This window comes from Somniosus microcephalus, chromosome 1 (assembly GCF_052327205.1).
Source record: "Somniosus microcephalus isolate GS21.2 chromosome 1, FLI_Smic_1.0, whole genome shotgun sequence".
NCBI lineage: Eukaryota > Metazoa > Chordata > Chondrichthyes > Squaliformes > Somniosidae > Somniosus > Somniosus microcephalus.
The window spans coordinates 178688029-178709819 of NC_140987.1; the positions used below are offsets into that span (position 1 = coordinate 178688029).

Below are 21791 nucleotides of genomic sequence, written 5' to 3' on the forward strand. Positions count from 1 at the left end.
AGGTTAAAATGGCATGGAGGCAGGAACCAGGCCGGTGCGGGGGGTCCCGACCCCCAGGTTTTGCGATTTTAACCCCCCACACGCCTAAAAGCCCGCCTGTCGGCGGCGTTAAAATCGAGCCCGTTAAGTTTAAAACCCTTATCCTTGTTGTGAAGTTTTGGGATTTCTCACTATGCCATGGGAGAATATTGGTGTAATTCATGTTAAAAATGGTACTGTTTGTAAAAAGTCAGATAGCCATGTGGTGGAGGATAGAGTAATAAAGCCCAGTCTTTAGTTGTTTACAAGCCTTTATTCAGAGAGACATATATTACACACTGTGCACCCCCAAGATAAGCTTGCAACCCTTCCCCAGCCTGCTCCCATATATGAGAGCGAGAGTCCCCAATTAATTCCCACCACCTGCATACAACTAACACTTAATTGTTGTACACCACTTAAGTACAATTAACACTATTAAGATCATGTAGTGCTTAAGAGTTAAATACACAGAACAACACAGATGAAAATGTATATTGGAATTAGAATTCAAATAAAGCACTTGATTCAAAATGCTTTAGACTGAAGTTAGTTTAGATGCCGCTTTGAACATCCATGCCTACATTAAGCATGCTATATAACTGCAAATGCAAGTTGTTGTCGTCATTGGTATTCATTTGAGTCCATTATGGGGTGTTTGCAAATAATCCACTCTTAGGAGAAAGGGAGTTTACCAGTTAAAAAAAGTTAAGTTAGCCCACTAACGAGGTGGTGTGACATAGTTTATTCTTATGTACACAGAGGGAAGTGAAGTTGGTGAGATTCGATTACAACTCTTACTTAATACATTCACTTGCTGTCCGTAAAATAAAGCAGCTCAACAATTCTTATCTGGCCCTATCTCACTAAATTGTTTTCAGTCCGTTGACTGAAAGATTGGAAAACGTACATCAGGGCACAAAAGCATGATATCCAAGAAGGTACTATTGTTGTACTCCGAGCTTATACTATTATGCAAATGCATACTGGGCAGTACAGCCACATCCTTAATTTAAGGCAAGGGTGTTACTTACAGGAATGACCAGCACTGCTGAACCTGAGAGAATATTCTAAGGCAGACCTGAAGTTTGTAATGCCCTTCTTTAAATCTTGCCATGGTCTGAACCAATGTTCCCGCTAAGCTGCGCAGTAATGGGAAAGGTCCTGCAAAGGCCGCTCAGTGGCTTCTCCATTATAATTAGCGTGCATACATGGAAATTTAAAGGGACCGTGCGCTAAAAGAAACCGGTCACGCACTAGCGCAGAACAAAGCGCAGCTTACAGGGAACAATGATTTGAAACCATCCTATCTCTACAATCTTCTCAAGTCCTATATCCTCTCCACCCCAGGGAACAATGATTTGAAACCATCCTATCTCTACAATCTTCTCAAGTCCTATATCCTCTCCACCCTTTCGTGCATCACTAAAACAGATTATCTGGTCATTATCACATTGCTGTTTGTGGGAGCTTGCTGTGCGCAAATTGGTTGCCGCGTTTCCTACATTACAACAATGACTACACTTCAAAAAGTACTTCAATGGCTGTAAAGCACTTTGGGACATCCGGTGATCATGAAAGGCGTTATATAAATGTAAGTTTTTCTTTCTTACTGTTGGTGGCATAGCCTTCAACTGCCTGGGTCCTCTTTGCCTCTCCCTCCTCCTTTAAATTTTTTCCCATCTCTTCAACAATCTTTTGGTCACCCTCCTACTCTCCCTCTCGCTTGGCATGCATTACTTTACGCTTATCTCTGAAGTAGCTTTTCCTGCTTTTTGTTTTTAATTTGGTGACGCAAATTGTGTATGTGTTTTTCTGCACTTGTGAATAAGTGCTGCATTCCTGACATGTTACATGGGTGGTCTGCTGGTTCAAGAAGACAACGTTTATTAATGCAAGTGATTGAAGTTGAAAATACGGATATCCATTTTTGTTCAATTCTTTTTAAAACTGTGAACTAAAGAACTACAGCACTTTATATTTGTTGGTTGTCTGGTTGATTTGTGATTAATATTTTAATTACTTATGTGACGTACAGCACATCAGTGCCATAGGAAAGCCGCTGCTCCTGCTGCTTGTGCAGCCATTGCTATAGTGACATGAGGGTTGGGCTAATACATTGAAAACTTTAAAATTAATACAAATTGCATGAATAGCCTCTTTCAGCTCACCTTGGGCTTTTGTATTGTTTGTCGATGCATAACCGTGTAGCTGAGTGACGTTTCTAAAGTGTTGATGCATTGTTATGCAGTTCTTTTATATCCCAGTCATTTTTGACAAGTAATTTCTTTTTAAAGATTGTGTTTGTACATGATGAACTAAAAGCTTTTAATTAATTCTACCGTAAACAAACTTGCAGAATGGACATGTAAATGACAAATGAGTTTCAATACAGATAAGTGTGAGGTGGTGCATTTTGGTAGGAGGAATAAGGAGGCTACCGACTCCTTGGAAAATAAGACTCAAAAATGGGGTAGAGGTGCAAAGGGATCTTGGGGTACAGATTCACAAATCATTAAAAGTAGCAACGCAGGTTAAAAAAAGCCATGAAAGTGCCAAATAAAGCATTGGGGTTCATTTCTAGAGGAACATAATTCAAAAGCAGAGAAGTTATATTAAACATGTATAGAACTTTGTCTGATTGTCTCATGATTTGAGACAGTGGGGTGGCAATATGGCATTACTGTATATATGCTTTTAAGTGGTTGCTATTGCTGTTATTGTAAAATTTTCCCATCGACCAAAAGGTCGCGCTCAAAAGGAGGTTGTGGCCCACTCAGTACAAAAAAAATTAGAGGGAACATTGCTACAATTTCCGGATTTCTGCGGACGACGAGGCGGCTGAGCAGCGGTGATTTAAAGCGGCAGCGAGGACCAGGTAGGCCTCAGAGCGGCGGCAGCGGACCTGCGGGAGATGAGGCGGCTGAGTGGCGGTGATTTAAAGCGGCAGCGAGGACCAGGTAGGTCTCAGAGCGGCGGCAGCGGACCTGCTGGAGACAAGGCGGCTGAGCGGCGGTGATTTAAAGCGGCGGCGAGGACCAGGTAGGCCTCAGAGCGGCGGCAGCGGACCTGCGGGAGATGAGGCGGCTGAGTGGCGGTGATTTAAAGCGGCAGCGAGGACCAGGTAGGTCTCAGAGCGGCGGCAGCGGACCTGCCGGAGACAAGGCGGCTGAGCGGCGGTGATTTAAAGCGGCGGCGAGGACCAGGTAGGCTTACTAATCTCCAATCTCTGAATTCAGAGGGAGGGAGAAGTAAAAAGTAATCGAAGTGTGACGTCACCAGAAAGCAGGTAAGTGATTGGTTGGTGAGTATTTCTCTGTTTTTAAACTTTAACTCTGTGTTTTAGTTTTTAAGGTCTCTGTGGTGTAGTGGGGACTGTTGGTAAACCAGGGCCCTTAAATATACCATTTAACTGTAGTGTAATTGGTGGGATTGATTTGATTTAATTTAATTTCAATTAATTAAAGGGTAAGTCATGGCAGGAGAGCCCGGCCCCGTGGTATGCTCCTCCTGCGCTATGTGGGAACTCAGGGACACTTCCTGTGTCCCTGACAACTATGTGTGCAGGAAGTGTGTCCAGCTGCAGCTACTGGCAGACCGCATTGCGGCGCTGGAGCTGCGATTGGATACATACTGGACCATTCGCGATGCTGAAGACGTCGTGGATATCACGTTTAAGCAGTTGGTCACACCGCAGGCAAAGGTTGGACAGGCAGGGGTGACCGACAGACAGAGTAGTAGGCGCAGGCAGATAGTGCAGGGGTCGCCTGTGGACATACCCCTCTCAAACAGATATACCACTTTGGATACTTTTGGGGGGGGGATGGCTTAGCCAACTTCCTGGCACCAGGGGTGGCTCTGCTGCACAGGACGGGAGGAAAAAGAGCGGGAGAGCTATAGTAATAGGGGATTCTATTGTAAGGGGAATAGATAGGCGTTTCTGCGGCCGCAAACGAGACTCCAGGATGGTGTGTTGCCTCCCTGGTGCAAGGGTCAAGGATGTCTCAGAGCGGCTGCAGAACATTTTGGAAGGCGAGGGTGAACAGCCAGTTGTCGTGGTGCATATAGGTACCAACGATATAGGTAAAAAATGGGATGAGGTCCTAAAAGCTGAATATAGGGAGTTAGGAGGTAAATTAAAAAATAGGGCCTCAAAGGTAGTAATCTCAGGATTGCTACCAGTGCCGCGTGCTAGTCAGAGTAGAAATAGAAGGATATTTCAGATGAATACGTGGCTAGAGGAATGGTGCAAGGGGGAGGGATTCAAATTCCTGGGACATTGGAACCGGTTCTGGGGGAGATGGGACCAGTTCAAACCGGACAGTTTGCACCTGGGCAGGGCCGGGACCAATGTCCTAGGGGGAGTGTTTGCTAGTGCTCTGGGAGAGGGTTTAAACTAAAATGGCAGGGGGTTGGGAACCTGAGCAGGGAGGCAGAGGAAAGGGAAACAAGGATAAAAGCAAAAGATAGGAAGGAGAAAAACAAAAGTGGCAGTCAGAGAAATCAACGGTTTAAATCAAACATGGCCACAGTAAATAATAATTCTAATAGGTGTAAGAGTGTTAAAAAAACAAGCCTGAAGGCTTTGTGTCTTAATGCGAGGAGCATTCGTAATAAGGTGGATGAATTAGCTGCACAAATAGAGGTAAACGAATATGATCTGATTGGGATTACGGAAACATGGCTCCAGGGTGGCCAAGGCTGGGAACTCAACATCCAGGGGTATTCAATATTCAGAAAAGATAGGCAAAAAGGAAAGGGAGGTGGGATAGCATTGCTGGTTAAAGAAGGGATTAACACAATTGTAAGGAAGGATATTAGCTCTGATGATGTGGAATCTGTATGGGTAGAACTGAGAAATATCAAGGGGCAGAAAACGTTAGTGGGAGTGGTATATAGACCTTCAAACAGTAATGCGGAGGTTGGGGATGGCATTAAAAGGGAAATTAGAGAAGCGTGCAATAAGGGCACAGCAGTCATCATGGGTGACTTTAATCTACATATAGATTGGGCTAACCAAATTAGTAACAATACTGTGGAGGAGGAATTCCTGGAGTGTTTACGGGATGGTTTCCTGGACCAATATGTCGAGGAACCAACCAGAGATCAGGCCATCTTAGACTGGGTATTATGTAACGAGAAAGGATTAATTAGCAATCTTGTTGTGCGAGGCCCCTTGGGGAGGAGCGATCATAATTTGATAGAATTCTTCCTTAAGATAGAGAGTAAAGTAGTTGACTCAGAGGCTAGGGTCCTGAATTTAATTAAAGGAAACTACGATGGTCTGAGGCGCGAGTTGGATAGGATTGATTGGGGAATGTCACTCAAAGGGGTAACGGTGGTTAGGCAATGGCAAACATTCAAAGACCACATGGATGAACTACAGAATTTGTTCATCCCAGTTTGGCATAAAAATAAAACAAAAAAGGTGACTCAACCGTGGCTAACCAGGGAAATTAGGGATAGCATAATATCCAAGGAGAGGACATATAAATTGGCCAGAAAAAGCAGCAAACCTGAGGATTGGGAGCAGTTTAGGATTCAACAAAGGAGGACAAAGGGATTAATTAAGAAAGGGAAAATAGAATATGAGAGTAAGCTTGCAGGGAACATAAAAACTGACTGTAAAAGCTTTTATAGGTATGTGAAGAGAAAAAGATGGGTGAAGTCAAGCATAGGTCCCTTGCAGTCAGAATCAGGGGAATTTATAATGGGGAACAAAGAAATAGCAGACCAATTAAATACATATTTTGGTTCTGTCTTCACAAAGGAGGACACAAATAACCTCCCAGAGATGTCGGGGAACATAGGGTCTGATGAAAGGGAGGAACTGAAAGAAATCAGTATTTGTAGGGAAATGGTGTTAGGGAAATTGATGGGCTTGAAGGCCGATAAATCTCCAGGGCCTGATAATCTACATCCTAGGGTACTTAAGGAAGTGGCCCTAGAAATAGTAGATGCATTGCTGATCATCTTCTAACATTCGATGGAATCTGGAACAGTACCCGTGGATTGGAGGGTAGCTAATGTTACCCCACTATTCAAAAAAGGTGCTAGAGAGAAAGACGGGGAATTATAGACCGGTAAGCCTGATATCGGTAGTGGGGAAAATGCTAGAGTCCATTATAAAAGATGTAATAGCAGAACACTTGGAAAACAGTGACAGGATCGGACAAAGTCAACATGGATTTACAAAGGTAAATCGTGCTTGACTAATCTACTGGAATTTTTTGCGGATGTAACTGGTAAAATAGATAAGGGAGAACCAGTGGATGTGGTGTATTTGGACTTTCAGAAGGCTTTCGATAAGGTCCCGCATAAGAGATTAGCGTGTAAAGTTAAGGTACATGGGATTGGGGGCAAGGTATTGACTTGGATAGAGAACTGGTTGGCAGACAGAAAGTAAAGAGTTGGAATAAACGGGTCTTTTTCCAAGTGGCAGGCAGTGACTCGTGGGGTACCGCAGGGATCGGTCCTTGGACCCCAGCTATTCACAATATATATTAATGATCTAGACAAGGGAACTAGATGTAATATCTCCAAGTTTGCAGACGACACAAAGCTGGGTGGGCGTGTGTGCTGTGAGGAGGATGCCGAGAAACTCCAGGATGATTTGGACAGGTTGGGTGATTGGGCAGAAGCATGGCAGATGCAATATAACGTGGATAAATGTAAGGTTATCCACTTTGGTGGCAAAAACAGGAAGGCAGATTATCTGAATGGCAATAGATTGGGAGAAGGGGAAGTGCAACGAGACCTGGGTGTCCTTGTGCACCAGTCGCTGAAGGTAAGCATGCAGGTGCAGCAGGCGGTTAAGAAGGCAAATGGTATGTTGGCCTTTGTAGCGAGAGAGTTTGAGTACAGGAACAAGGATGTCTTGCTGCAGTTGTACAGGACCTTGGTGAGACCACACCTTGAGTATTGTGTGCAGTTTTGGTCGCCTTATCTGAGGAAGGATGTTCTTGCCATGGAAGGAGTTCAGCGAAGATTCACCAGGCTGATAGTGAGCATTGTAAGCCTCACCATTATTCTTAACGCAAAGACCAGTCCCTAGTCACTTAGTTCCTTTCCCCTGTCCTCTTTTCAAACATGTTTACATTTGTCTTTCTCAAATCTTTCTCCACTTCCCTTTTAAAACCTAATATGGATTCTGCTTCCACCATTGTTTCTGGCAGTGCATTCCACGTTCCATTTCTGGCAACAGACAGGATAGCACCAGCAGCAGGATCCGAGATATTTATTTGCACCAATATCTTTGCACATTGCGTATAGTAACGTACAGGAAACCAGTTCAGACAATGAGAGATTAATGGATCCTATGGAAGCACTGAGTTTTTGTCCACGTCTTTCCAATGTTGTCCTTTTTCCTCCCCTTCTCTCCTAAACGCATTGAATCACACTGGGATATGGTTCCATGACCACATGGCCTTCTTTGATGTGTGAAACTATATCAAGCTATTCCATCATGGAGACATTGTAACCAAACCTCAGCCAATATTCACACACATGGACTTTCCAGAAAGTGTCACTAGATAGTGATCATAGAATCATAGAATGGTTACAGCACAGGAGGCCGCCATTTGGCCCGTCGAGTCCGTGCTGACTCTCTGCAAGAGCACTTCAGCTAGTTCCACTCCCCTGCCCTTTCCCTGTAGCCCTGCAATTTTTTTTCCTTCAGGTACTTATCCAATTCCCTTTAGAAAGCCATGAAAGAATTTGCCTGCACCACCCTCTCAGGCAGTGCATTCCAGAACCTAATCACTCGCTACGTAAAACAGTTTTTCCTCATGTCGCCTTTGGTTCTTTTGCCAATCACCTTAAATCTGTGTCCTCTGGTTCTCGACCTTTCATACATAAGAACATAAGTAGTAGGAGCAGGAGTAGGCCATACGGCCCCTCGGGCCTGCTCCGCCATTCAATAGGATCATGGCTGATCCGAACCTAGACTCATGTCCACTTCCCTGCCTGCTCCCCGTAACCCTTAATTCCCTTATCAGCTAGGAAACTGTCTATCTCCGTTTTAAATTTATTTAGTGTCGCAGCTTCCACAGCTCTCTGAGGTAGCAAATTCCATAGATTTACTACCCTCGGAGTGAAGAAGTTTCTCCTCATCTCTGTTTTGAAACGGCAGCCCCTTATTCTAAGATTATGCCCCCTAGTTCTAGTCTCACCCATCAGTGGAAACATCCTCCCTGCATCCACCCGATCAAGCCCCCTCACAATCTTATATGTTTCGATAAGATTGCCTCTCATTCATCTGAATCCCAATGAGTAGAGGCCCAACCTACTCAACCTTTCCTCATAAGTCAACCCCCTCATCTCCGGAATCAACCGAGTGAACCTTCTCTGAACTGCCTCAAGAGCAAGTATATCTTTTCTTAAATATGGAAACCAAAACTGTACGCAGTATTCCAGGTGTGGCCTCACCAGTACCCTGTATAACTGAAGCAAGACTTCCCTGCTTTTATACTCCATCCCCCTTGCAATAAAAGCCAAGATTCCATTGGCCTTCCTGATCACCTGCTGTACCTGCATACTAACCTTCTGTTTCATGCACCAGGACCCCCAGATCCCTTTGCACTGTAGCACTTTGCAGTTTCTTTCCATTTAGATAATAACTTGCTCTTTGGTTTTTTTCTGCCAAAGTGCATAACCTCACACTTTCCAACATTATATTCCATCTGCCAAATTTCTGCCCACTCACTTAGCCTGTCTATGTCCTTTTGCAGGTTATTTATGTCCTTCTCACTCACTGCTTTCCCTCCCATCTTTGTATCGTCGGCAAACTTGGATACGTTGCACTTGGTCCCCGCCTCCAAATCGTTAATATAGATTGTAAAGAGTTGGGGTCCCAGCACTGACCCCTGCGGAACACCACTAGTTACTGGTTGCCAACCCGAGAATGAACCATTTATCCCAACTCTCTGTTTTCTGTTAGATAGCCAATCTTCCACCCATGCCAGTATATTACCCCCAATCCCGTGATTTTTTATCTTGTGCAGTAATCTTTTGTGTGGCACCTTGTCAAATGCCTTTTGGAAGTCCAAATACACCACATCCACTGGTTCCTCTTTATCCACCCTGTTTGTTACGTCCTCAAAGAATTTGAGCAAATTTGTCAAACATGACTTTCCCCTTCATAAAACCATGCTGACTCTGTCCGATTAAATTATGCTTATCCAAATGTCCTGTTACTGCTTCCTTAATAATGGACTCCAACATTTTACCAACCACAGATGTTAGGCTAACTGGTCTATAGTTTCCAGCCTTTTGTCTACCTCCCTTTTTAAATAAGGGCGTTCCATTAGTAGTTTTCCAATCTGCTGGGACCTTTCCTGAATCCAGGGAGTTTTGGAAAATTACCACCAATGCATCCGCAATCCCTACCGCTACTTCTCTCAAGACCCTAGGATGTAAGCCATCAGGTCCAGGGGATTTATCCGCCTTAAGTCCCATTATCTTACCGAGCACCATCTCCTTAGTGATTTTAATCATGTTTAGCTCCTCCCCCCCTATAGCCCCCTGTTTATCCAGTGTTGGGATATTTTTAGTGTCCTCTACTGTAAAGACTGATACAAAATATTTGTTCAGCGTATTTGCCATCTCCATGTTCCCCACTACTAATTTCCCGGTCTCGTCCTCTAAGGGACCAACATTCACTTTAGCCACCCTTTTTCTTTTTATATAACTGTAGAAACTCTTGCTATCTGTTTTTATATTTTTTGCTAGTTTACTTTCATAATCTATCTTCCCTTTCTTAATTAATCTTTTAGTTATTCTTTGCCGGCTTTTAAATGCTTCCCAATCTTCTATCCTCCCACTAGATTTGGCTACTTTGTCTAGACCCATCCTGATTTTGAACACCTCTATCAAATTTTAGAGTACAAGAGTAAAGAAGTCTTACTACAATTATACATAGCATTGGTGAGGCCACACCTGGAGTACTGTGTACAGTTCTGGTCCCCTTACCTAACGAAAGACATACTTGCCTTAGCGAGAGTGCAGCGAAGATTCACTAGACTGGTTCCTAGGATGAGGGGATTGCCCTATGAGGAGAGATTGAGTAGACTAGGCCTATTTTCCTTAGAGTTTAGAAGAATGACAGGTGATCTAATCGAAACATACAAAACTCTTAAGGGGCTTGACAGGGGTAATGCTGGGAAAATGTTTCCCCTGGGGAATCTAGAACATGGGGTCACATTCACAGAATAAGGGGTAAGCCATTTTGGACTGAGATGAGGAGAAATTTCTTCACTCAAAAAGTTGTGGATCTTTGGAATTCTCTACCTGAGAGAGCTGTGAATGCTCAATCGTTGAGTATATTCAAGATAGAGGTCGATAAATTTTTGGGAACGAAGGGAATTGAGAGATATGGGGATAGTGCGGGAAGGTGGAGTTGAGCTAGAAGATCAGCCATGATCTTGTTGAATGGTGGAGCAGGCTTGAAGGGCCAAATGGCCTACTCCAGCTCCTATTTCTTATGTTCTTATGTACTCTATGCCTCTATTTATGAAGTCCAGGATCCCGTATGCTTTTTTAACCGCTTTCACAGCCTGCCCTGCCACCTTCAACAATTTATGCACATATACCCCCAGGTGTCTCTTTTCATGCACCCCCTTTAGAATTGCACCCATTAGTTAGTCTCCTCGTTCTTCCTACCAAAATGTATCACTTCACACTTTTCTGCGCTAAATTTCATCTGCCACGTGTCTGCCCATTTCATCAGCCTGTCTCTGTTTTCCTGAAGTCTATCATTATCCTCCTCACTGTTCACTATTCTTCCAAGTTTTGTGTCATCTGCAAATTTTGAAATTGTGCCCTGTACACCCAAGTCCAAATCATTAAAATATATCAAGAAAAGCAGTGGTCCTAGTACCGACCCCTGGGGAACACCACTGTATACCTTCCTCCAGTTCAAAAAACAACCGTTCACCACTACTTCCTGTCACTTAGCCAATTTCATATCCATGCTGCCACTGTCCCTTTTATTCCATGGGCTTCAACTTTGCTGGCAAGCCTATTATGTGGCACTTCATCAAAGTTGGGTCCCTAGCAGATTTTTACTCCCCCCCCCCCCCCCCCCCAACCAAGAGACACTGAGACCATTGTGTTGTATTGTTATGTTGAGCCTAATTAAACACTGCATTTTGTAAATGTCTAAATTGGTGCTTTGCATGAAATGCATTAGAAACTATGTTTTAGCAGAGAATTTTTGTACAATGTTATTTTTAGTTTACACTTCTCTCAGCAAAGGTTTCTGTTTTCTTTACTCCAAATACCTGTTTGGCCGGTTTGAAGATATCCAGTAATTCTCCAGTTGTAAAATTCAGAACAAATCCTTGTACTGGTACTCCTTTGCCAACAAGAGCTTCTCCATTTACTGCATATAATTGACCACCTAAAATAAAATGATATAACAGAATTAAATAAACCAAGACGTAAAATAGTTAAATGCAAGGGATGATTTTGATCATAGATTTCTAATCTGGAAATTCGGTTCTAGTGTATCTAAGGTCTTTTCCTCCCTGATAACTATTGCAAATGACTTGTGTAATGAGTCCTCTACATAGTCTGCCCAAGACCAACAAATTACTACAAATTATAAGACAATAAAGCATTGTGCTTATTGAATAGTCAGTTTTAAAATTATGTAATTTTAAGTTACTCACACAGCTGTTTTAAAACAACTATGGTTGAGCACATACGAGTGTTTTTTTTTTCTGTTCACAGGATGTGGGTAATGCTGGCAAGGCCACATTTATCACTCATCTCTACTTGTCCTAGAAGGTGGTGGGTCATCTTGAACTGCTGAAATCCTTGCAAATGCAGGTATACTCAATTTTGATGTATAATTTATTTAATGTATACTAATAGCGGATTTCCCGTGGTGTTGCTCATGGTGAGGCAGAATATGCTGTTTTTAACAACAGAAACATTGTACCAACTCATGTCCAATACATGATATATTTATTACAGCTAGCAGAATGGGCAGACAAGTGGCAGATGGAATTTAATACAGAGAAGTGTGAGGTGATGCATTTTGGCAGAAGGCACAGGGAGAGGCAATATACACTTAATGGCACAGTTTTGAAGAGTGTGCAGGGACAGAGGGACCTGGGAGTTAATGTGCAAAGGTCCCTGAAGGTGGTGGGACATATTGAGAGAGTGGTTAACAAAGCATATGGGATCTTGGGCTTCATAAATAGAGGTAGTGAGTACAAAAGTAGAGAAGTTATGCTAAACCTTTATAAAGTGCTGGTTAGGCCACAACTGGAATATTGTGTCCAGTTCTGGTCACCACACTTTAGGAAAGATGTGAAGGCACTTGAGAGGGTGCAGAGGAGATTTACCAGAATGGTTCCGGGGATGGGGGATCTTAGCTACAAGGACAGGTTGGAGAAGCTAGATTTGTTTTCACTAGAGCAAAGGAGGTTGAGGGGTGATTTGACAGAGGTGTACAAGATTATGACGGGTTTGGATAGGCTAGACGGGGAACGGCTGTTCCCACTAGTTGATGGTACAAGGACTAGGGGACACAGATTTAAGGTTTTGGGCAAGACATACAGGGGGGATGAGGGGAAAAAAAAATTTACGCAGCGAGTGGTGAAGACCTGGAACTCGCTGCCGACGGAAGTGGTGGAAACAGAGACACTCAATATTTTCAAGGGGAGACTGGATAGGCACTGGAGGGAAATAAACTTGCAGGGCTGTGGGGATAGAGTGGGGGATTGGGACTGACTGGATTGCTCTACAGAGAGCTGGCACAGACTCGATGGGCCGAATGGCCTCCTTCTATGCCGTTATGACTATGACATATTACAAAAAGTATCTCTCTTCCTGCAACTGTCTCTGTACCTTTTTCCCCACTGTCTAATTCTTTTCACATCTCTCTCTGTATCCCTCTCTTTTATGTTTTTTTGTACGGCGCTCACACTTTTCTCATTACTCTACCTGTATTTCTCTTCGTGTCTCTTTTTTTAAATGTTGCTGTGTTATTCTTTCCTTCACTGTCTCCTCTCTCATCAGTATGTCTCTAAATGGTTTTGTATGGCTCACACCAATGGATTTCTAAAGTGTAGGTCATGCCTGACGAATGTGATTGAATTTTTTTGAAGAGGTGACTAAAGTAGTGAACAGGGGATGCTATTTACTTGGATTTCCAGAAGGCATTCGATAAAGGTCCCCAAGAGACTGTTAGCTAAAGTTGAAGCTCATGGAATTGAAGGCAAATTATTGACCAGGTTAGGAAACTGGCTGAGTGGCAGGAGACAGAGTAGAAATAATGGGCAGGTACTCTAATTGGCAGGATGTGACTTGTGGTGTCCCATAGAGATCTGTGTTGGGGCCTCAACCAGTCACCGTATTTATTAGCGACTTATCTCTTAACCTTAAGTCTGATGAAGGGTTACATACCTAAAACATCATAACCTGTATTTTCTCTTTACAGATCCCGATTAACTTGCTGTTTATTTCCAGCACTTTTTTATATCACAAAATGTTATACTGATGGTGTTTACAACTTTGTTTCTATTTTTTTGTGCAGAAATGCCTGGGCTTATTAATTAACTGAATTTTAAAGCTTTCAACAACTTGCATCTACTGTACAATTTTGCAAAGATAAAAACACTATTGCCCTTGCACAGGTACACAATCTCCAGTATTACCATTGTCAGGCGTGTAGGACACTGCAAACAGTCGCTCTCCAAATTCAGGGTGCTGAATCTCCCGAAGGAATTGTCCAGATTGTGCTATAAAACACTGGATTCGTCCATTCTCTCTATCAGCGACACACAGCTGGCCTATTACAGGCACAAATGTCAAGCTATGTGGAATGAAGAATTGACCTGGTTTAGGTATCCCAGAAAGTGAGCTTTCTGCAAGATAAAAAAATAAGTTGTGTGTTTAAAATTAACGTAATGCAATAAAGTGAAAATTACTTGCAAAAATTTTATTCAAATAAATGTGACAGTGATTTAAAAGCAGCAACACAATATCACTGTTCTATGCACATTATGAATTTGTCTTGTAGTTTGTATCAGATCTAACCAATTAAACTGCTAACTTGCAACTCATTGCCAACCATTTGCATTGAAATTATACCTGCCAAAACATCATCACTCACAGGATAAACTGTAACAATCAGCTGATCCCAACACACGTATCGGATCAGACGATTGACTTACATTGCTGATGTTCACTGGCACATTACATCTGTAATTTGGTGTTGAGAAAAACAACAACCACCAAAACCCAGCAATAATTTCATCTGAAGTCTTAGGACATTGCAGGTCAGCTCACAACATCACAAGAAAAGTTCTGTTAACCAGTCGCAGGATGTAGATCTGATGAAGTCACTGTGACACTGCCACCCAGATGATGGAGGCAGGATATATACCCAAAGAATGGACCTAAGAATCAGAAAGTCACAACATCTGGCGCTCTCAATCATTCTACCAGCTAACTCAAGAGCAGCATTGAGTTTATTTTGGATTTCAACAAAAATTACAAATAAAACTAATCATATGGTGCAGCTCCTTCAGGAATAAGCTAAAAAAAATAAAAACCTGCCAGAGTCCCAGAAACCACAAGGCAAGTCAATCAATTGGCAGATTTGCAAAGTAAATGCTAGTACAGGAAACTTTCTTTTTATCCGGCACCGACGGGACCGGCATGGTGCCGGTTTACCAAAAAGTCCAGATTACAGAGAGGTATAGTAAAAGGTACGAGAGCTCCATACACAGCAACAAATCCAGGCTTCCCTGTTGCTTAGCAACAGGTGCAGGAACCCCGGCCACAAGATCCAAGCGTCCCTGTTGCTTAGCAACAGGTGCAGGATCCCCTGTTACACAGCCACAGATCCAGGAACGGCCACTAATATGAAGTAAAACTTACCTGAACCTACGCCTGAATTTTGCCAGTTAACAGAGATTTCCGTTTATTTAGGTGCCGGTAAATCGAGAGTTTCCTGTAGAATGCTCAACACCATCTAGTGTCTCATGTGGCCCTCACAAAGCTGGATACTATGGGAGTGCATCTGGAATGTGTACTCCAGCTTCAGGATCTATGTAAAGGTGGGTGAGAGACACCTTAAACCTATTTCTCTCGAAAGAGCATTAAGGCAAGGATATTCACCATCACCTAAACTTTCCGCCCATGGGAAGCCTCCAACCTGTAAGAAATCTACGCATTTACCTGGTGGCCCGGGAGGTATGGAGACTTGTGATCCTGGGCCTCTCCGGGTACAGGCCCATGTATTCCAGGGGCGCAAGCGGTTTGCAAGCGCCCCGAGGATCACGTGGGTTGGCCCAATCAATAAAAGAAGGGAATCCCCAAGTATGAATATGGATCACTTAAAAAATACACTAACACATGAAATAAGTAAAAAAGAATTAATTACATATTGAAAATTAATTAAAATGGCATTTAATTAAATATTTTAAACAAAAATTTAATTTTTTGAAAAAAAGATATGTTTTAATGGGGCTAAAAGTAAACTTATCTTATTGGACAAGGTTTTTAATGTATAAATGAGTGATAACATTTTATTTTTCTATTTTTTAAAACTCTTAAGCTGGATGCCTGCTTTTACCAGGCGTAAAAATTTTACGGGCATGCAGCGGGCGGAAGTTGAGCAAATAGCACAACTCTCCACCCGCAGAGGCCCTTCTCCCGGGGATGCGAAGAATCTGTCAAGAAGATTTCGGAAGTTCCGGGTTTTAGTGCATGCACTTCGCATGCCTAAACCCGGAACTTGCGCGGCCCCAACGGGCGCATACACACCTCGTACGCACTCGTAGGGGTTGCAAAATACGGCCCTTTGATTTCTTTATCAATGATGTTCTGGATGGCATCATAAGAGATGAAAGTACAGGGAGGAATTTTAACCCCTAAGGACGGATGCGTCGGAGACGTGTGGGAGGTAAAAATTTTGAAAATTTCAAACCCGACCCCAACCAGCCAACTTCCAGTTTTAATGGAGGCGGGTCAGGTGACCAATCTGCTCTCAGGAGGCGGGTTGGTCAGTAAAAGCTTTTAACGAGGCTACTTGCCTCTATTTTAACAGGATTTTCATTTTTACCCATGTGGGCTAGAGAAATCCGGCAGGTAAAACTAGGCGGGAAGGGCTGGATCCATGAGGTAAGTGCTGCTCGAGGACCAGGTGTGTTTCCTCCAGGCCCAACAAGCTTACCTCTTTACTCACCCCGCGATCTCGGACTCCCCGCCCACCCCAACACCGCGATCTCTGAGTCAATTGGACAGAAAACCTGCTGAAAAAATTTAAAAGACGTCCTGTTGTCAATTTCAGCATTAATTTCCTGCCCCACTCTCTTCACATCCCCGAGTAAATATCCGGGCCAGTGTCTGTTCTTAGTACCTCTGAAAGTATTGTGGTGCTTATTTTCACAGAAGATATTGAATTGTTGGCAGATTCATGTGGTGATCTAGTAAGCTCTACTCACCATTTTAACCAGTGGGATATGGATGGAAATCTTCAAGTACAGTATTATAGTTATGCACAGCCAAAGAGTGGATCTAAAACGTATTGATTGGAAGATACAGGATGCATCTGTTCCAACAGTTGATTACTATCAGTACCTATGAAAGCCAGAGATTGAGAGTTCAAATCCCAACGTGGCAAGTACTGATTTCTAATAATTTGTGACTAGCACCAGAAAATCTGCTGGAATGTTGTAAAGATCCAACTGGTTCACTAATGTCCTTTAGGGAAGGGAACCTGCCACCCTTACAGTCTGGCCTCCAGTCCCATGCTATGGGCAATGCCACTTGCCTCATCCCCCCACCCATGCACCAACTCCGCCTACTGCTAAAATCAAAATCTGATTCTAAAGAAAGAAAAAGACTTGCATTTATATAGCGCCTTTCACGATCACTGGACATCTCAAAGAGCTTTACAGTCAATGAAGTACTTTGGAAGTGTAGTCGCTGTTGTAATGTGGGAAACGCAGCCGCCAATTTGTGCACAGTAAGCTCCCACAAACAGCAATGTGATAATGACCAGATAATCTGCTTTTTTGTTATGTTGGCTGAGGGAGAAATATTGGCCAGGACACCGGGGATAACTCCCCTACTCTTCTTCGAAATAGTGCCATGGGATCTTTTACGTCCACGAGAAAGCAGACGGGGCATCAGTTTGACGTCTCATCTGAAAGGCGGCACCTCTAACAGTGCAGCAAATGATTAAAAACTTTTCTCTAGCTACACCGTACCTTCTCCCCACTGCATTATGAACTTTCCCTCTGGAGAAAATTGAATAATCCTGCTGTTGCAGTAGCCATCAGACACGTAGAAATTGCCACTAGATGGATCCACGGCCACATCAGTGGGCTGACAGAAATGATTATTGTCACTTCCTGGCTCAAAGGCTTGTCCAAGAATGAACAAATATTCACCATTGGGTCCCAGCTTGAAAACCTATTTTTGGAGACAGAAATAGAAACATCTATCACAATCATAACTGTAAACATTACACAGAACATGTTAATTTATTAAATGTATGGTACAGATCTCGATTATAAAATAAAACAACAAAAAAAAATTGTTCATGAGTTATTGGTGACACTGGCAAGGCCACATTTATCACTCAACCCTAGTTGCCCGGGGATGATGGTGGTGGGCTGCCTTCTTGAGCTGTTGCAGTCCTTGAGGTAATATTGCTCCTATGATGGGGTTAACTAGGGAATCCCAAGATTTTGACCCACTGATGCTGAAGGAATAGAGATATGTGTCCAAGTCAGGATACTGTGAGACTTGGAGGAAATGATGTTCCCATGACATCTGGCCCTTCTCTGTCGTAGCAGTTATGGGGCAGGGAGGTGCTATCATAGTAACCTTGGTGAGTTGCTACAATGCATCCTGTGGAGAGTACACATTGCAGCCACAGTGTACAGGCAGTAAAGAGAATGGTTATCGAGTCCAGTGGCAGGGGTGGCGATTAAACAGACTGCTCAGTCCTGGATGGTGTAAAGCTTAAGTGTGGCTGCAGCTGCACCCAACTGAATGAGCAATGAGTATTTCATCACAGTCCTGTAGACAAGCTTTGAGGTTCAGATGGTAAGTCACTCATTGAAAAGCACCGAGCCTCTGCCCTACTCTTGTAGTCACTTTGCTGATATGGCTGGTCCAATTAAGTTTCTGATCAATGGTGATCCCCAAGATGATGGGAGGCCTGGCGATGGTAGTGCGATTGAAGGTTAGGAGGTGGTGGTTAGGCTTTTTCTGGCCAGAGATGGCCATTACCTGATACTTATGTGGTGCGAATGTTACCATCTACTTGTCAGTTCAAGCACTGGATGTTGTGTCCAAATCCTGCTTTAGGCTGCTTCATTATCACATAACTGTTTATGAATACATTGCTCAACATGACACTTAAGAGGTCTGAGCATCTATAAAATCATTATAACTGTATTTCTTCAAAAAGATCATGAGTTAGAAACTCTGGCCGCGAAATTCCCCCTCTTACCGCCGGCATTTAAGTCCAGTTTCACCAGAAAAATGGCGGCTGCCTTGCTTCTGACCACTTCCGGGGCGGTGGCCATTTTGGGCAGGTCGGTAGCGCAGCCGTTGACTGTGTTCACCAGAAGAATGCAAATGAGGCAGATTGTGACATTAATCAGCATGCAACACTGATTTGACACACAACCTGCTATTTTGAATGTCGCCGCTCGACTGCACGCCCTCTCCCAAGTACGCACAGCTGAACATGCGTTCAGCTGCATGAGGGACCTCCCACCAGCGAGATATAAAGGGATCATCAGCAACTTTCAGGTAACTTGCTTTCTGAATTCTACTGGCTGTGTAAGTTTGTGGAAGTATTTGAACTTTCTAGAGTTGTTTAAAGTTGATAAGGTGGCAGGGAGTGGTGCTGCAAGTGGAGAAGGCCTTGCTTCTGAATTCAAGGGTTCAGGTCAGACTTGCTCCCAGTCATTGGGGGCTCGACTTGCAGCATGACAGGGAGATGAAGCAGAGGCAACAAAGAGGAACAAGCTGCTCACAGAGGGAAGAGGAGGAGGGGGAAGGAGGTCTCACAGCGGGAGGTGGGGGGAAGTGCGGGAGGACGGGGGGGGGGGGAAGTGCGGGAGGGCGGGGAAGGGCGGGGGGGGAAGGGCGGGAGGACGGGGGGAAGGGCAGGAGGACGGGGGGGAAGGGCGGGAGGACGGGGGGAAGGGCGGGAGGACGGGGGGAATGGCGGGAGGACGGGGGGGAATGAGGACGGGGGGAAGGGCGGGAGGACGGGGGGAAGGGCGGGAGGACGGGGGGGAAGGGCGGGAGGACGGGGGGGAAGGGCGGGAGGACGGGGGGGAAGGGCTGGAGGACGGGGGGGAGGGCGGGAGGGAAGGGCTGGAGGACGCGGGGGGAAGGGCTGGAGGACGCGGGGGAAGGGCGGGAGGACGGGGGGGAAGGGCTGGAGGACGGGGGGGAAGGGCTGGAGGACGGGGGGGAAGGGCGGGAGGACGCGGGGGAAGGGCGGGAGGACGGGGGGGAGGGCGGGGGGGAAGGGCGAGAGGACGGGGGGAAGGGCGGGAGGACGGGGGGAAGGGCGGGGGGAAGGGCGGGGGGAAGGGCGGGGGGAAGGGCGGGAGGGGCTGGAGGACGGGAGGAAGGGCGGGAGGACGGGGGGGGGGAGGGCGGGAGGAAGGGCGGGAGGGGGGGGAAGGGCGGGAGGACGGGGGGGGGAGGGCGGGAGGACGGGGGAAGGGCGGGAGGACGGGGGGGAAGGGCAGGAGGACGGGGGGAAGGGCAGGAGGACGGGGGGGAAGGGCAGGAGGACGGGGGGAAGGGCAGGAGGACGGGGGGAAGGGCAGGAGGACGGGGGGAAGGGCAGGAGGACGGGGGGAAGGGCAGGAGGACGGGGGGAAGGGCAGGAGGACGGGGGGAAGGGCAGGAGGACGGGGGGAAGGGCAGGAGGACGGGGGGAAGGGCAGGAGGACGGGGGGAAGGGCAGGAGGACGGGGGGAAGGGCAGGAGGACGGGGGGGGAAGGGCAGGAGGACGGGGGGAAGGGCAGGAGGACGGGGGGAAGGGCAGGAGGACGGGGGGAAGGGCAGGAGGACGGGGGGGAAGGGCAGGAGGACGGGGGGAAGGGCAGGAGGACGGGGGAAGGGCAGGAGGACGGGGGGGAAGGGCAGGAGGACGGGGGAAGGGCGGGAGGACGGGGGAAGGGCGGGAGGACGGGGGAAGGGCGGGAGGACGGGGGAAGGGCGGGAGGACGGGGGAAGGGCGGGAGGACGGGGGAAGGGCGGGAGGACGGGGGGACGGGGGGAAGGGCGGGAGGACGGGGGGAAGGGCGGGAGGACGGGCGGGGGGAAGGGCGGGAGGACGGGGGGGAAGGGCGGGAGGACGGGGGGGAAGGGCGGGAGGACGGGGGGGAAGGGCGGGAGGACGGGGGGGAAGGGCGGGAGGACGGGGGGGAAGGGCGGGAGGACGGGGGGGAAGGGCGGGAGGACGGGGGGAAGGGCGGGAGGACGGGGGGGAAGGGCGGGAGGACGGGGGGGAAGGGCGGGAGGACGGGGGGGAAGGGCGGGAGGACGGGGGGGAAGGGCGGGAGGACGGGGGGAAGGGCTGGAGGACGGGGGGGAGGGCGGGAGGACGGGGGGGAAGGGCTGGAGGACGCGGGGGGAAGGGCTGGAGGACGCGGGGGAAGGGCGGGAGGACGGGGGGGAAGGGCTGGAGGACGGGGGGGAAGGGCGGGAGGACGCGGGGGAAGGGCGGGAGGACGGGGGGGAGGGCGGGGGGGAAGGGCGGGAGGACGGGGGGAAGGGCGGGAGGACGGGGGGAAGGGCGGGAGGACGGGGGGAAGGGCGGGGGGAAGGGCGGGAGGGGCTGGAGGACGGGAGGACGGGGGGGGAGGGCGGGAGGAAGGGCGGGAGGGGGGGGGAAGGGCGGGAGGACGGGGGGGGGAGGGCGGGAGGACGGGGGGGGGAGGGCGGGAGGACGGGGGGAAGGGCGGGAGGACGGGGGGAAGGGCGGGAGGACGGGGGGAAGGGCGGGAGGACGGGGGGAAGGGCGGGAGGACGGGCGGAAGGGCGGGAGGACGGGGGGAAGGGCGGGAGGACGGGGGGGAAGGGCGGGAGGACGGGGGGAAGGGCGGGAGGACGGGGGGAAGGGCGGGAGGACGGGGGGAAGGGCGGGAGGACGGGGGGAAGGGCGGGAGGACGGGGGGAAGGGCGGGAGGACGGGCGGGAGGACGGGGGGAAGGGCGGGAGGACGGGCGGGAGGACGGGGGGAAGGGCGGGAGGACGGGGGGAAGGGCGGGAGGACGGGGGGAAGGGCGGGAGGACGGGGGGAAGGGCGGGAGGACGGGGGGAAGGGCGGGAGGACGGGGGGAAGGACGGGAGGACGGGGGGAAGGGCGGGAGGACGGGGGGAAGGGCGGGAGGACGGGGGGAAGGGCGGGAGGACGGGGGGAAGGGCGGGGGAAGGGGGGAAGGGCGGGAGGACGGGGGAAGGGCGGGAGGACGGGGGGAAGGGCGGGAGGACGGGGGGAAGGGCGGGAGGACGGGGGGTAGGGCAGGAGGACGGGGGGAAGGGCAGGAGGACGGGGGGAAGGGCAGGAGGACGGGGGGAAGGGCAGGAGGACGGGGGGAAGGGCAGGAGGACGGGGGGAAGGGCAGGAGGACGGGGGAAGGGCAGAAGGACGGGGGGAAGGGCAGAAGGACGGGGGGAAGGACAGGAGGACGGGACAAATTGTTTTTAGAAAAAGTTAATTAATTTGTAAATCTTTTCTCTAGCCTCTATAATTTTCCTACCTATCACC

At 47.6% G+C, this 21791-nt stretch overlaps 1 protein-coding gene across 1 annotated transcript in view; it reads right to left on the reverse strand.

Moving 5' to 3' along the window:
* Positions 1-21791, reverse strand: part of pam (peptidylglycine alpha-amidating monooxygenase) — a 255985-nt gene that overhangs the window by 17176 nt on the left and 217018 nt on the right. Inside the window, exons 18-20 of the mRNA XM_085987745.1 lie at positions 17247-17451; positions 13683-13892; positions 11298-11416 (exon numbers count right to left, since the gene is read on the reverse strand). Coding sequence (XP_085843871.1) covers positions 11298-11416; positions 13683-13892; positions 17247-17451 — 534 coding nt within the window. The remainder of the gene's footprint in view (positions 1-11297; positions 11417-13682; positions 13893-17246; positions 17452-21791) is intronic.